This window comes from Podarcis cretensis, assembly GCF_951804945.1.
Source record: "Podarcis cretensis genome assembly, chromosome: 18".
Taxonomy (NCBI): Eukaryota; Metazoa; Chordata; class Lepidosauria; order Squamata; family Lacertidae; genus Podarcis; species Podarcis cretensis.
The window spans coordinates 1834341-1851031 of record NC_137188.1 but is presented as its reverse complement, the minus strand read 5'-3'; the positions used below and the strand labels follow the sequence as shown (position 1 = coordinate 1851031).

At 48.7% G+C, this 16691-nt stretch overlaps 1 protein-coding gene across 2 annotated transcripts in view; it reads right to left on the bottom strand.

Moving 5' to 3' along the window:
• Positions 1–1310: 1310 nt before the first annotated feature.
• Positions 1311–16691, bottom strand: part of SLC5A5 (solute carrier family 5 member 5) — a 43365-nt gene continuing 27984 nt past the window's right edge. Inside the window, exons 2-15 of one of the 2 annotated variants that reach the window (XM_079960638.1) lie at positions 15660–15725; positions 14791–14842; positions 14417–14484; positions 12421–12575; positions 12162–12302; positions 9842–9971; positions 9260–9348; positions 7952–8064; positions 7448–7518; positions 5391–5477; positions 4846–5051; positions 3619–3722; positions 3097–3185; positions 1311–2574 (exon numbers count right to left, since the gene is read on the bottom strand). In XM_079960638.1, the coding sequence (XP_079816764.1) occupies positions 2380–2574; positions 3097–3185; positions 3619–3722; positions 4846–5051; positions 5391–5477; positions 7448–7518; positions 7952–8064; positions 9260–9348; positions 9842–9971; positions 12162–12302; positions 12421–12575; positions 14417–14484; positions 14791–14842; positions 15660–15725 (1566 nt within the window). In that variant the 3' untranslated portion in view covers positions 1311–2379. Of the gene's footprint in view, positions 2575–2682; positions 3186–3618; positions 3723–4845; positions 5052–5390; positions 5478–7447; positions 7519–7951; positions 8065–9259; positions 9349–9841; positions 9972–12161; positions 12303–12420; positions 12576–14416; positions 14485–14790; positions 14843–15659; positions 15726–16691 lie in introns of those variants that run through there. The other variant, XM_079960637.1, reaches the window with a different exon arrangement.

Below are 16691 nucleotides of genomic sequence, written 5' to 3'. Positions count from 1 at the left end.
ATATATACAGTGATTCCAATTTTTCATTTTGGGGTGACCATTTTTCACAACTGAGAAGAATTAGTCCATTTTTCAGTGTTTCTAAGCAAAACTTCATCCCTTTATGATACAGGAAATCGTTTTTGTTTTTGAAGAAAAAAAAGAAAGTCAAAAAGTTATCACTCTAGTGTCCTGCTAGGATGCACCTGGCTGCTGAGAGTAGAGAGCTTGTAAAAACCTCGCAGATCTGTAGAAAGGGCTCCGTCATTTGAAAACAGAGACGATGTATGTACTTTTGCAACCCCAGAAAATCTTTAATAAAAACAATTTTTAAAACATCTGTGCAGCGTTTTTTTGTTCTTATGCATCTGGCTTTGTAATACCTTCGGCTACACAAATAAATGAGCAACGGCAATTAAGCTAAGCAGGTCCTGTAGCCACCCTGCTCAGCTTTGCACAACGTCCTCATTTGGGCCACAGGGATATGTATCTGTTCCCTTCTGAATCTGTCATTCCAAACACAGAATTAGCATTGGCTTTTGTACAACATTCTCTTTATTTCATGCCGAGCGTTTCCCCTCAAATGGCACAACACCAGAGTCCTTTGATCATTGGAAGCCAGAACAGACTGAATATATATCTTTATATGCAAAGATAGGAACATACACCCTCTGGCTAAGACCACCCATTCAACCCTGTAGCCCCTGTGCAGCTTGAAGGTCCCAAATCTCCATCCTGGTGCATCTTATTTACATGGCAAATATCAGGCGGGGGGATGGAGAAGAGGCCAGAAGGAGCTGTCAATACTCCTGTCTACACACTTCCGACAGGAGGACGGCCAACATGGGATGGAGGAGAGGGCACAGCAGGGACCAAGCCAGACTCGATTCCCATCCTCCAGCCTAAGCTTTGGCCCTCTGAGCATGCACAGAGTGGCTTTTCCATGACAGGTGGAGGCAAGCAGGAGGAGGATCAAGGTCCAAAAGGAAACGACGCAGGAGGCCCTGAGAAGTGGCAAGGATGGTGGGGGCAGGTGAGCTGGAAATATTTCGCACCTGGCAGCCAGGGCACCCCTTTAGTTTCTGGTAGTACGTGGGCAGATGAGTCTAAAAAGCCCAGGACACAAATTTCCACAGCCTTCTAGCAGCAATGGTGGTTCCTTAACTAGAAGAGATGTAACAAAAAAAATTCCTTCCAGTAGCACCTTAAAGACCAACTAAGTTAGTTCTTGGTATGAGCTTTCGTGTGCATGCACACTTCTTCAGATACACTGAAACAGAAGTTTCCAGACCCTTCTATATAGTGAGAAGGTGGGGAGGGGTATTGTAACTAGAAGAGATGTATTTAGTGTTAACTCTGGAAGTGCTGACTCGATTCTGACCGAATGAAGCCTCCTAGAGCAAAATATACATCAGCTGCCCAGAGTGGCTGGGGCAACCAGGTCAGATGGGTGGGGTAAAATAATAAAACTACTACTACTACTACTACTATTATTATTATTATTATTCCAGTTTGCAACATCTGCTTTTTCTCATCTTTGCCAATCTCAAACTCCTCTATTTCCAGGTGAAAATGGAGAATAGATATCAGGCTAGATGAGGAGGAGTGGAGATGCCCACCCTAAGAGGCGCCCAGGGAGGGGGCAGAAGAAGATAGTGTGGACCCAGGTCCTTGGTGGTGGGAAACAGGAGGAGGAGGAGGAGGAGAAGGAGGAGGAGAACTGGGAAATATTGGAGGGCAAGGAACAGGGGTGAGCTAGCAGATGCACCAGCCCTGAACAGAGACAGGAGCCAGATGTGATAGGGAGAGTACCAGAGCCAGTTGATACGATGTCCCTTGAGGGCCTGATAGATCCCCCTCCTTCCCCTAAAACCAGGTGTTTCCTCCATGTCAGAGAGCAGAAAACTAGACATCGACAGAAGGGGTCCCTTGGCAGCCACCGTAGACAGCAGGACGGGTGTGATACGGAGAAAGCGAGCTTCTGGGGAGAGGACCAGGCCCCCTGGGCAGCAGCTCAAGCCTTGAGGGAGCACACTTTATGGATCTCCGTGTGTTTCTGTTTGATACTAATAAATGAACTGATGAAGATGCTCCCTGGCTGCCTGGTTTCCCTCGGCCATTGCCAAGTGTGTTGCTTGACAGCTCCCTCGGGACAGGACCCAGTTGGGACAAACAGAAGCCCCCAGGGGTCCACATCGCCCCATGCTGTTGGCACAACTTGGCCAGATTTTGATAACAGGACAGGAATGCCCTGCCCAAATTTCTCCAGAGGTTGCAGCTTGGCCTGGCCAGAGATCTACAAATATCTCTTTGTGGAATGAGGTCCATCCCTCCCAAAATGGAGTCCTTTCCCAAGTAAAGCTGGTCCAGGAGGCTTCTGGCCTCCAAGTGCCCAACCCTTTACACGTTGGTCTCTCTGAGCAGGTGGAAATAGCTGCTCTCAAAAGCGTTGCAGACGCAGAGGTTCTCCTCAGAGGGCTCTGATGATGCCTTCTCCTCCTTGGCCATCAGGGTCTTCTCCTCGGCCGGGAAGCTGGGCACCAGAGACGTTGAGCCAAAGGCTTTCTTCTGCAGATTGGGAGAGTTCCCTGCATCCTGTGCGGACGGTTGAGAAATGGAAGGAAGCCATTGAGAAAGGATGGATCCAGATTTACACCCAAGCAAGATGAAAAGAAAGAAATGATAAAGAAGATACAAATAATGATTTAAGGCAGAAAGGCAAGGGGCAGAGTAACCTTGTTTGTTTCGTTTCTGTTTTTCTTGTAAGGGTATATGAGCAGGAATTGATCAATAGGCATCCCTAGCTAGCAGGACCAGTGGGCAGGGTTGGTGGGAACTGTAGTCCAAAAACAGCTGAAGACCCAAATTCAGGTAATGCTGCTCTAGTGGCAGAGAGCTCCACAGGACTGGAACAATGACACTAAAGGCTGCTGTCAAATGAGCCTCTCCAAACTGGAGAACGGCCAGCGATGCTCCTGCAGCTACAGGCGATGGTGATGATCAAGCTGGAATATGAGGGTTCAGGTGGTCCCTGTTCTCTACGCTGAGTGATGGCAGCTCCGATGCACTGCCCACTGCCCACCATTATCAGAGTGCCCAGTTTCCCCACTGTCCTACCTTCAGCCCCTCTGGGGAGACCATGGCGGTCTGCTTCATGACGTCCCACCAGAGCACGCCTGGCTTCTTTGAGCTCCTTTTCGCAGGCCCTGCAGCAAAACCCAGAACCACGAGGGAGAGAGAATTTGCACACTTTAAGGAAATGAAACATGAAGTATTGAAATCAACTTCTAAAATGGTATTCTTTTGTAGAATATTAGGGGGGAGGGACCATCATAGTTATGTCAAAATGTATGCAGGATTTGAACAATAGCAACAGATGAGAATTTGTCATTTAAAAATTTGGAATTGATGTACAGAATGGATAAAATATCAGTAATATAGAAGCTTTATAAGGGAATAAAAGAACACCATGGAATGTGTCAACAGATATGAGAGATTTGTTCTGGTTGCATTTTAAAGGGATTGGTTAAAATTGGAAATATAATAAAAAATATTATTTAAAAATGGAATCAACTTATTTTAAAAAAAACAAATGAAGCAAATTAATAGCTAGCTAATGGCTCCACCCCACCAATTTACCGGTTAGGCAGCTGGCCAGAACCCCAATTACAACCGTGGTGAGCGTTCCCAAGGCACCGTAGTAGAGGTAGGAAATGGCATAGAAGTCATCCGCAATGGCCGACCTGCGAAGGAAGTGAGATGGTGAGATCCGCAGGAAGGGGAATAAATGAGTTCTGGCTCCTAGAAGGTGTTGGCAATCTGGGAGGAGTACAGAGGAGGGAGACCAGGATGATCAAGGGTCCGGAAACCAAGCCTGATGAGGAACGGTTGAAGGAGCTGGGGAAGTTTAGCCTGGAAAAGAGGAGACTGAGAGCAGACAGGAGAGCCATCTTAAGGGCTGTCACAGGGAAGATGGAGCAAGCTTGCTTTTTCCTGCTCTGGAGGGTAGGACTTGAACCCATGGCTTCATGATAGAAGAAAGGAGATTCTGACTAAACATCAGGAAGAACTTTCTGACAGTGAGAGCTGTTCAGTGGGGAAGGGACTCGGGGGGGGGGGGGGGGGACAGTGACCCAGAAACCTCCTTGGAGGTTTTTAAGCAGAGGCTGGGGGGCCATGTCTCACGGATGCTTTAACTAAGATTTCTGCATTGCAGGGGGTTGGAACAGAGGACCCTCAGAGGACCCCAAGATCCCTAGATCCTTTTCACATGTCCTGCTAGTGAGCCAGGTGTCCCCCATCCCATAACTCTGCATCTGGCTCTTCCTGCCTAAGTGCAGAACCTGACATTGTCCCTGCTTGTCCCTTTAGGGTCACCTGGTTGGCCCCTGTGAGAAGAGGATGCTGGGGTCAGTGGCCCCCTTTGGCCTGGTCCAGCAGGCAGATTCCTCTCATGTTCTCATGGAACCTCCAGCTCCGCAGGCAGACAATTCGTAGGTTATTATTGGGGGGGGGGGTGGCCACTGTGAGGACCAAATCGGCTCCCTTTGACCTGATCCAGCAAGATCTTCTTATGCTTGTTATGAACCTTCAGCAATACCTTGTCCCAGGGCTTGTAAGCACATTGCACAGCACCAAAGCGCATTGAGGCGCACTGTAGAATGTCCTTAGTTCTTACAGGCCATAAATGGTGTTGCCCCATTACTGAATTCTACTGAATCCTCCTGAATTCTACTCTGGGCAAAGAAATGTTTTGCTATGTTTTCCTTTAGTGTTATAATAATCTTATTACTTAAACCCGCTCATCTGGCTGGGCTGCCCCAGCCACTTATTTGAATTTGCACCAGAGATCAACAACCATCTCACCTGTCTGCAACTTCCGTGATGTTCCGGGGTGGCAGTGGGCCGAGCATGATGGTGGCGTTGGCTCCCTCGGAGGCGTTGTAGAGCGGGCACAAGTCTCCGTAGGATGGGAGCACCCCCATGGTGGCGGCGCTGGGCGGGTAGAGGGTGCCCCCCACAGCCACCCAGAAAGAGAGGGCGAATCCCACAAGAAGCCCAGTCAACACCCCCTGGGAAGGAAGGAGAGGTCGGGTTTTATGCTGCTGCTGAGCTTAAAGTCCCACCCCCACCCAGGAATTTTTGCATAGGAAGGGAGATTCCCCACAGGCATCCAGTTGGCCACTGTGAGAAGCGGATGCTGGGATACATGGGCACCCTTTGATGTGCTTATGGAACCTCCAAGTCCAGGGGCAGTCTATCTAGATTCCTGCATTGTTAGTGGTATTTTTGTGTTCTTTTGTTCCAATCCTACTGCTTTGTTGCAAGGCCCCTCCATGGCACAGCACCCTTCTTCCAACACCCTTTTATGAAGGGTGAAGGCACCCAAAAGCGTCCTCTTTGGGACTTACCACGGTGTTGCAAGCTGGGATAAACATCCCCAGGATGAAGGCTCCCAGAAGGGGCCCACTGATGACACCCATGACGGTGAACGAACCCTGTGCAGAAACACAAAGCGGGGCAGAGAAGCCAAGGGTAAGCATGTTGTTGTTACGAGGTTGTCAAGCTGGAAGGTGTGCAGCAGAGGAGAGCGACCAAGATGGTGAAGGGTCTGGAAGCCAAGCCTGATGAGGAACGGTTGAAGGAGCTGGGGATGTTCTGCCTGGAAAAGAGGAGACTGAGAGGAGAGAGGATAACCATCTTCCAAGGGAGCAAGCTTGTTTTCTCCTGCTCTGCTCTGGAGGGTAGGACTCGAACCCATGGCTTCAAGTCACAAGGATGTCCTGGATGCTTTAGCTGGGATTCCTGCATTGCAGAGGGTTGGGCTGGATGACCCTCGGGGTCCCTTCCAACTCTACCATTCTATGATTCTGTTAGAGGCCTCACACCTCCTTCCCAAAGCTGGGCAACTGCTTACCAGGCGCCCAACGCAGGGCAAGCTGTCACACTGCCCTAAAACCGCCTCTGGTCAAATCTGCCTTTTAAAGTTGGTGGCCTGTGGGAGGGAGTTCTGCAGATTAACTCTGTGAAGGGTGACTTTCTCTTATCTGTCTTAAATCCTCTGCTGGCTGTCCCAGAGTCTCATGTCACGAGAGAAGGAGGAACACTTTTCTCTGTCCATTGTCTCCCCACCACGCACAATTGTGCAAACCTCTATCGCATCACCTCTAAGACACAAGTAGCAGCTGCAATCTGAAAGTGCCAATCAGCTCCCAGATATGCAGCTATGCAGCTCGAGTTGTTAACATATGAGATACAATGCAGAAACCGATAAGCCGTGTGTGCGCACATCTGTGAATGCAAACTTTTCCTGGTTGCTACAAAGGCGGGTGGAGTGGCCTCCTTGTTGAAACAAGATGAGACAATACTGGGCTGAGCGTGAGAATCAACTCCCTACGTCATAAAACCAGCCACCGACACACATGACTGGAAGGCAGAGGCCTGGCTGCCAGCTTCCATGCCTCGGTGGCTCCCAGGCTGGACTACTGCAATGCACCACATATGGGGCTGCCCCTTGGAGACTGTTGGCAAGAACGCATATCAGCCTGCATTGGTCCTCAGTACATTCCCAGGGCCTGATGCAAAGGGCTGGATTTGTCCTTTTAAAAGCCTCGCAGCCCACCCTCTCAAGCTTGTTGACGAACTGCTACACCAAGCAGCGTAGTTAAGCTGGACCGTGTAGTTTACCTACGGAACTCCCTGCCACAAGAGGCCAATGACTTGGAGGACTTTGAAAGAGGCAGGGCAAATTCATGGAGGAGGAGTCTAGACTACAGCTACAGATAAAAAGAAGGGTTAGGGGAACTCCCTGCAACAGGAATCATAAAAAGACCTCCTTCTGGGTTTCCTTTGGGGGCACCTGTGAGAACAGGTGCAGGATGAGATGGGCCTGATCCAGCAGCCAAGCTCTTCTTAAGGAGGACTACTGTGACAGCAGAACCTCCATGCCCAGGAGCAGTCTACCTCTGAATACTAGATGATGGGGAAGCAGCAGCTGTGCGCAGATCCTGCTTGTGGATTTCCCTTGCAGGCTGGCCACTGGGAGAACAGGAGGCTGGACTAGATGGGCCCCCTTCGGCCTCATCCAGTCAGCCAAACTCTTAGGATCTTCTTATGGAACCTCCTGGTCCAGAGGCAGTCTATCTCAATTCCCAGGTTCTTAAGGACATTTGGCCACTGTGAGTGCAGGATGCTGAACTGAGGGGGGGGGCACTTTGGCCTGATCCAGCAGCCTCTTCTTGGGTTCTCAAGTAGTTTGGCTCCCTGAAGAAAATAGTGGAGAAGCGTGGCCTGCAAAATACCCTGTTGCTATCTCGAATGCAGATTGTGCTTTCAGGAAAAAACACATGAGCCAAATCCTTGTGGAAGATAGAGAAGAAATTGAGGGAGGGGTCATAAGCAGAGACAGTTACCCAGCCAGATGGGCAGTGCATAAATAGTAATAATAATAAAAAATAATTATTATTACCTGCAACACGCCGCCTCCCAGTAACGAAGACAGCGCTGCAACGGTGATGCACGACGTCCCATAAATCAGTGCTGGAAATGTTAAGAATAAAAGCACAATTTCCATTATTATTATTATTATTATTATTATTATTATTATTATTATTACTGCTAATTTTTCTCATTGGCCATTTTAGTGTTTTGGCCTTGCTGGAGACTGCTTGTTTGTTTGTTTGTTTACAATCAAGCAGTGTATAAATTTTACGAAATGAACAAATCCTCAGGAGTAGATCTGTTGAAAACAATTGGCTTAGGATGGTAGAATCGTCGAGCCGGAAGGGACCCGAGGGCCATCTAGTCCAACCCCCTGCAAGGCAGGAATCTTTTTACCCAACGTGGGGCTCGAACCCACAACCCCGAAATTAAGAATCTCCTGACAGAACTATGCTTGTTCCCAAGGGGTCTCCTGGGATGCCCAGCCCAGCCTCCCCACGCTTTGGAGGATGCCCCGGCCACCTTCACTCACAGAGCCCTTTGGAGATGAGGGTCAGCTTCCGTGGGGAGAGGCTGGGCAAGTTCGGCTTGATCAGGTCCTCCACGGTGACGGCGGCCATGGCGTTGATGCTGGTGGAAGCCGTGCTGCAGAGGGAGGGAAGACGGGGCAGCTGCTACAATGACGTGTCACGGAGGACAAAGCCACCAACAGCCTGAATTAGCTAGGAAGGAGCCTCCAGCTTCAAGAGCAGTCTATCATCAAATGCACCGGGGAAGCAATCCCAAGAGACGGCTGTTCAGCTCACGCCATGCTTTTCTGGCAGTGCTTTTTTTCCCAGCCAGAGAATGCCAGAGTGCAGTTCCAGCACCTCTCAGGTGGGTGCCATCGACTTGTGGAACCTCCAGGTCCAGAGTCAGTCTATCTAGATCCCTAGGTTCTTTGGGGTAATTTGGCCCCTCCAGGAATGAAATGCAGACCTAGATGATCCTTTGGCCTGATCCTGAAGGCTAGCTGAAGCTCTATATCTTCCCATATAGCGGGAGAGGAGCTTTTTGGTGGTGGCTCCTCCCAGACAACTTTGGAACTCTCTGCCTAGAGAAGCTTGGCTGGCTCCCTCCTTGCTGACCTTCTGCTGGCAAGTGAATCCTGTTCTATTTCGATGGGTCTTTTTTTAAAAAAGGAAATGGTTTTTAAGAGTGCTGTGTTGTTTTTATTATGTGTCTTTTAATAGATCTTTTTCATATTAGAATCTGTAGTGTTGGAAGGGACCCCAGTGATCATCTAGTCCAACCCCCTGCAATGTAAAAATATTGTTTTAATTCTATTAAATTCGTGATTATTTTTATATGTTCCTCGCTTTTTGCATCTCACCTGCAGCGTTTTAATTTGCGTAAACCAACACCCGTCCCGTTCTAGAAGAAAGTGAGGCGTGTATTTCTGGTGTTCCTAACTCATGGGGCCACCCCTATTGAGGCCCCTAGAGATCCTCAGGCTGAGCCCAGGACATTTTGCCACTGCCATTTGTGTACAAAACCTAACCAGACTGGCTGTTGAATTTCAGGTCAGCATCCTGCACTGAATCAGAGTGCTGGAAATACTCAGAAAACTGAAATGGAAACGCTCCCTGAGAAACCACAAGCTGGGGACTTTGGGGGCACCATGCTCCACCCCAGAAGCAGATGCAATAAAATAAATTTTGTTGACTTTCCTAGAGCTTCAAATATTAGATAGCTTTAGCTGTACTCAGGAATCAAAGTTTTTGTGTCTCCTTTGCAGGAAATGTAATTTCTTTGGGGGGTTTATTCTGCGTGGGGCAAAGAGGGGGTCTCCCACACTCACCTCAGAGTCCCGCTGTATGCACAAGCCAGGAAAAGTCCAGGCACCCCGGGGTATTTCTCAAAGATATCCAAGACCAAATAAGGCATGTACTGAGAGAAAAGGAGAGAAAGTGTCAGTTCTGTTTCAGGGGCAGCAGGAGGGCAGGGAGATGGCCATGATTTGAAGCTGGCCACAAGATGCACAAAGAATGGTAGAGTCAAAAGGGACCCCAAGGGTCATCCAGTCCACCCCCTGCAATGCAGGAATTGTTAACAGGGAAAATGAAAGAATCATAAAGTTGGAAGAGTTCCATGATTCTATGCCCACCCCCTGCAAGGTAACTAATACATTTCTTAAATTAAACAAGCAGACCTCAGCAATTTCCACCCCGTCTGCTTTCTTTCTCATTTCTCCAATGTGTGTTCTACCTCCCGCCATCCCATAACATTTTTGCACGACTGCAGCACAAGAACTTCTCTGTTGGGGGTTGTTTGTTTGCCTGTTTGACCCTTTGTTCTTTCCTACGGCAAGCAGTTTGCTTTGGCTTTCCAAGCCCCCTCTGAGCCCCAGCCCCCAGCCCCACCCCGCGAGGCAGAGGGGTACCTGGTCAGGTGCAGAGATGTAGCCGGCCAAAAGGGGGTCGCAGTCCTTGTAGAGGGTGAACATGACAATCCCGCAGCCCACAGCGCTGGAGACGATGAAGAAGAGGCCCACCTGGTTGACAAGGAGAGCTCTGCGGAGAGAGGAGAGGGGAAGCAGAGAGGACAAAAATAAAATTTGAACCCAGGACAGGGAGAATAGGGGAAATCAAGCAATTAAGGAGCTTACAAAGGTCTGGAAGAGGGATGGGGAGCCCAGAAGGTGGCTCAGTTGGTCAGTGTGTGGTGCCAAGGTAGAATTGTAGAATTACAGAATTGTCAAGTTGGAAGGGACCCTGGGGGTCATCTTGTCCAACCCCCTGCAAGGCAGGAATATTCTGCACAATGCATGGCTTGAACCCACGACCTTGAGTTTAAGAGTCCCATGCTCTGCTGACTGAGCTATCTTCTCAGTTCGTGGGTTCAATCCCCGTGTGGGCCAGCTGCATACTTCTGCATTGAAGGGGGTTGGTCTGGATGACCCTCGGGGTCCTTTCCAACTCTACAATTCTGTGATTCTGTAATAAGGGGCTTCTGCTGGATCAGGGCAATGGCCCCTTCTAGTCCAGTGTCATGTTTCCACAGCAGCCAACCAGGTGCCCTGAAGGGAAGCAGGATTTGAACACAAGAGCCCTCTCTCCCCTCCTGTGGCATTAGCCCACCTCCCAGGGTCATTGGGGGGGGGGTGTTAAATGAGGAGACCCAGGCAAGCTGCCTTGGGCTCCTTGGAGAAAAGGCTGTGATATAAATGCCCTGATTAAATGAAACACTGAGGTCTGGCACCTTGCCTGGTCTATGCAGGAAGGCCCTGGATCTCCCAATCTGTCCCCAGCCAACCTTTTTATCAGCCCAGCACAGCCCAGCCAGCTGCTGATAGCTTTGTGGGGCTGTGGGATGGGCACCTGGGTGGGGTGGCCAAGAGGGTGCCCCCAGGTTATCGAGCCTCCCCAGGAATACAGCTTGAGTCTATAGACTCAGGGACACGGAGCAGCACAACTACCTGGCAGGTGCCCTGGGATCTGCCATGGGGATCTCAGAAGACTTGGCCAGAGAAACAGCCAGCAGCTTCCGAGGAAATATGAGACAAAAATGCAGCCCTTTGGGGGGGGGGAGTCTCTGTTCGCCCCTCGGATTATTCCCTATTAAGGACTATGTGGGAGCATTTACAATGCCAAAATAGGTGTCAAATTTACCCATCCCCAAATATAGGAAAGCTTTTATGCTAACCAGATTTAAAATTCTACCTTCCCTACTCCTCAGAGGCAGAAATAATAAGATCCCTGTTTAAAAGTGGTAATTTCCCTGTGACATGGGAAGTGCCAATATATTATTCCATTGTCCTTTTAATTACAACCTCCGCAAACAGCTCATTACCCCAATTCAGGGAGATGTGAAGCAGTCTATTTAAAATACCTATTATCAGATTGAAACCCTCTGATTACACACAATTTAGCACAATTCTGTGCATCTGCTATTACCCGCAGGAAAATCATGATAAATCAAGACAGCAAGCCTGAGAGAGGCATTATTATAATTCCTTTTATGAAATCTTGTATTTCAGACACATGGCTCTTCTTCGAATCATTTTAGTAACAACTAAAATTCTAGCTGGTTGGCGACTCGTCTCCCTGCTTTTATCCGGCTTGTTCTTACAAAGCCCTTTCTGAGAGGTAGGGCCTCCGGCACGCCTCCGAGCGGTGACACCCGTGGGATCCTAGTTGGCGTACTTCAACAGGACTCCCGCGGTTTGTGTTCAACCCTTCCCGGTCACCATGCCGGGTAGTCGATAGAAGCCAATGCCTAAGGCCAATACCTTCAATTCCGTAATCAATAAAGTTGTGGCCTTTTATGCCCATTAACCTTAAACAATGTGTGTCTGAGTCTTCATTTCATATGGGGGAGGAAACTTGCCACGCAACTATTGTATTCTTAGCCTTTTTTAAACTGCTGGTCTATGACTAACTGATTGACTGATATTCCTTATGATGTATATCAGCCTCCACCACTTTGGGGCTTCAGTTCCCTCTGCCCCCCCCCCCAACATTTCTTCAGTGAAAATAGGGTCAGCTTTTCTCTACTTTCTGTTCCCTCTGAAACGGGGAGTTGGGAAGCTGCTCAGATGCAGATTCTAGGAAAATCAGACACAAAAATGGACTCCTTTGGGTCGGGGGTCTCTGCTTGCTCCACTGCGAAAAGATGCCCCAGGTTATTCCTTCTCAGTTCCCTCCGGCGTCTAAGGGCTTAAATGAGCCCTCCCTTCAGGTTTCCCCTTCCACCCAACTCACAATTTCGCCTCTCTCTCTGTCTTGCAGGCCACGTAGCGCTGGACCTGGGCCTGATTCACCCCGTACATGGAAAGCCAGACCATCGTCCCGCCAAAGATGAAGGTCCAAAAAGTGTAGCGGCTGCGAGGATCCAGGTTAAAGCTGGGGAAACAGAGAGGGAGGAATGTGGGAAGACGGACCTAGGAATCACAATAGACTGCCTCTGGACCCCCCAGAGATGGCGCTGACAGCGCTATAGTTTCCACAACCCAGGACGTACTCGTTGAAGTTGATGCGGGAGTTATTGTAGGCGATGGCCAGGACTTGTGCGGGGCTCCCCACCAGGATGGTCCCCTGGATCAAGATGGCGACAAAACCCGACAGCATCACCACCACTTGGAAGACGTCTGTCCAGATCACGGCTTTCATTCCTCCCTGGAAGACGGAGGGGAAAGTTAGGGGCGCCCAAGTCGCCTGGCTGCAGAACGCACAGAGAAATAAACGTGTCGTGGCTGGTTTCCTCTTTCAAATGCTTTCAAAAGTGTCTCTCTCTGTCAATTATTTAATTAAATGCTAACATCTTTACATATAAATTCTACATTCCAAATTTGTTATGCGCTTCTCTTTCAACTTTGACTTCTGGTCTACCTCTCCATCCCATTCTTAATCTGATCCCATTTACAGAATGTATTCTATTTTTTCTGCCAATTAATTTCTATTCATTTTCAAATTTAAAACGCATCAAAACGAAATTAAAATTAATTTCATACAGGTTTTTGCAAAAACTGGTTTCCCACTCTCAGATATATTCCAGTTCATACCCTTTTACATGCTGCTTACTTCACAGATATATCTCAAATTAACACTCATTTCTAAGCAAATTCCTTTTCCTTCAAGCTGTCCCTTTACCAACTCTTGCATGTAGATAAAACAAAATTATATCAAATAACAACACACTGCACTCTAATAAACATTTCACCCAAGACATATTCTCCTTTTTCATATATTATCAGTTCTCTGCTGCTGCTCATATTCCAAATCCTGCTCATAATGTCATCTGATTGTGATATTTTTACAAATATTCCAAAATATTATTTCAAATATTCCATTCTTCCAGGAACAGTGCGTCATACTGATTTCTTATTTTTAAGAGTGGTTTTCTCGTTTTATATTATTATTTTACTTATTTTACTGGTACTTTTGTTGCAAACCACTTGGAGAGCAGGTATCTAACGGAATGGGTCAGGGATGACTTTGGCTCACCCCCGGATGGAGAGGGAGCCCCCAAGCACATCCATCACTTAGGATGGCAGTGCCTAACCTTCGGAACTCCCTGCCTCTTGGCACCAGGCAGGCGCTCTCCCTGCTCCCTTTTTGGCACCTGCTAAAAACATCCTTGTTTCTCCAAGCCTACCTTAAGAAGGGTGAGGTCATAGTAATTAGTTTTAGTATTTTTATTTTAAAGCAGGTTTGTGCATTTTTACCCTCCAGGTGGTGCAACGATAAAACTGCTAGCACATTTGCAAAGCTAAGCAAATGCCCCATCCCGCCCCTGCTTCCGCCCCTTTTGGTGACGTTTCCAGGTCACTTCCGGGATCAGTGTGTATGTGTGTATGGTTGCGCACAAACTGAGTGTGCATAAATAGAAATTAATTAATTGTAAGAAAGTTTTTAAAAATTTGGGAAATGATATATAATGAATTGAAGAAAATGTTTAAAATGACATTTGCAAAAAAACCAGAAGCATTTTTGTTAGGGATTGTAGGACAAGACCTGCCAAGGAAAATAAGGAACTTATTTCTGTATGCTACAACAGCGGCAAGAGTCTTGATAGCAGAAGGATGGAAGAATGAAGAAATCCCGACAATGGAACAGCGGCAAGAGAAATTGATGAACTACACAGAACTGGCCAAACTGACATACAAATTGCGAGACAAGGACAACTGTGACTTCAAGGAGGAATGGGAACTTTATACAAATTATTTAAAAATACAAAAAAAATGAACTGAACTCCTTGGCAGGTTTTGAATAAACATACACAAATTTATTGTTGATAACATGAAGGACAGATATGTAAGGATATATATAATTTTATAATATGCAGAGAAAATATGTGCAGCAAAATCAGGGAGAGGAGCTGAGGGAGGACCATGGGAGGGGGGGGATTACGTAGGTGATTGTATAGTTTGATAATTTGTTATGTGGAAATTGAGCACTAAAAAAGAAAGAAATTAATTAATGGAAATAAATCAGTGAGCCCATCCAATCGTACTCACAATGGTTGTGTAAAAGGTGCAGATGATCCCCGTGGAGAGCAGGGAGGCCCAGATATCCAGCCCAGTCACTAGAGACATAACCAAGAGGAAAGGTTGGTCTTGAAGCAAAAGTGTTGCTCCTCAAAAGGGAAGGACTGTGAGCTCAGGGGCTGGTGGACGGGCCCCCTGTCAGCTGAGATCCCTGCACGACCCCCAGGGAGCCCCTCCAACTCTGCCATTCTACGAAGCTTGCTCCACCTTCCATGCGAGAGCCCTTCCGCTATTTGCAGGCGGCTCTGGTGTCCAAGGCCTCTTCCAGGCTGAACGGACCCCACTCCCTCAACCACTCCTCATCTGGCTTGCTTTCCAGACCTGAGAGACAACACAGAACTGACCTTGGTTGAGGATCAAGGCTGGAGCATAGATGACAATCCCGGTATACAGCATCTGTGTTGGATGGGGAGAAGGAATTGTTTCAACATCGGCATCCATGTCTTAGAAGAAGGAACTTTGGAGGAAACAGGGGTGGACTTTGGGCTTTCAAATTTCAACAGTGCCCTGTGCAACGCTAAAATTTGGTGTGTGTGTCCCCCCCCCCACTTCTTGCACTCCGTTCTACAGTGTTGTTTTGGTGTCCCCTGCAGCATAGCGCCCAGTTGTGCTACCCTAAACCCACCTCTCCTGCTTCTGGGAGACCGGGGGGGGGGGGGGGAGGGGAGCTTGTTGCAGCGGGAGGGGGGAGACTCCCTGGCTTCTTCACCAGCCAGACTCCTCTCTGCCTCTCGGCCTCCTTCCTTTCCTGCTTCAGCTTCTACCTGCTCACTAATACCCTGTTACCTCTTCCGCCCCCCCGCCCCCCGTCTGCTCCCTCTTCCTCCTCTGACCACTCATTGTCGTCCCACCTGCAGTCCCTCGGCTCTGAGCCTTCTTCCCTTGGGGGTTCCCTAGCTGCTTCCTCCCCCCCATTCCTCTGCATCCAACCAGTCCATGTCAACTGCCCAAAACTCTTCCCTTCCAGGGTTTTCCCCAAGCAATCGAAGACCAAGCCAACCTCTCCTCCACCCTCTTCATGCCTCTCCTGGTTCTGGGAGATCAGGCAGGAGGGGAGCTTGTCACAGCAGGAGGGGGAGACCCCCTGGCTTCTTCCCCAGCCAGGCTCCTCTCTCCCCTTGACCCCTCCTCTCCTGCTTCAGCTTCTGCCCTGATTCTGGCCTCCTCTCTCCCACAGATTCTTTGCCCGCCCAGCAGACCCCCAGCGACTTACCGTGGCAATGATATACTGGATCGTCCCACACAGGCGGACTGCTTTGGAGAACCTCATTTCCAGGTACTGCCGAGAGAAGATGGAGAGTTGAGAGGGAGAAGAACAAGTGGGATCTTTCCAAAGAGTCTCCACAGGAGATTCCTCTCAGAAGAGTGACTGCCTTGCTGGCAGAAGGTCCCAGGATCAGTCCCATGGTGGCATCTCCAAGTGGGACTGGGAAAGACCTCTTCTCTGAAGTCTGGGTGATTTATTGCTGCCAGCCAGTGGAGACAGTACTGAGCTACATGGACTAGCAATCTAACTTGGTATGACGCAGATTGCAATTAAATCCCTCCTTTTTTCGGAAACATGAGGGCAGGAGCCTCATCTTGGTTTAAGAAGAATCCTAGAATTGTAGATTCAGGTAACACTGTAGTGTTGGAAGGGACCTCAAGGGCCATCTAGCCTAACCCCCTGCAGTGCAGGAATCATTTGCCCAACATGGGGCTCGAACTCATGACCCTGAGATAGAGAGCCTCGTGCTCTTATCCACTGAGCCAAGGGCATGGAGAAGAAGGACCTTCGCTCAGCAGTCAAGCCCCTATATTGCATGCAGAAGGTCACCCAGGGGCATCTCCAGGAAGGGCTGCAGGGAGAGACCCCCGAATCTGAAACCCTAAAGAGCCATAGCTGCCAGTCTGTCTAGGCAACACTGTGGTGAATGGGTCAAGGCTACAAGGGAGATTCCTTTGTTCCTATTGAATCAATTGGCCATGGTTGCTTTAGCTGAGATCCCAGCCTTGCAGGGGGCTGGACCACGAGATGACCCCTGAGGTTCCTTCCAACTCTCCAGTTCCATGATTCTAATAAGGGTGTGGACGAGAATCTTTTTTTAAAATTATTTTCAGTGGAAGGGTGGTGGCATCCTTGCAAGTGGAAGGTCCCCGATTCAGTCCCAAAGGGCCCCCCCCCCAGTGAAGGCTGGTGGGGAAAGACTAGTGTTCTGGCACGGGTAGCCCATTCAGCAAAGCACGAGACTCCAAGCGTCATGGA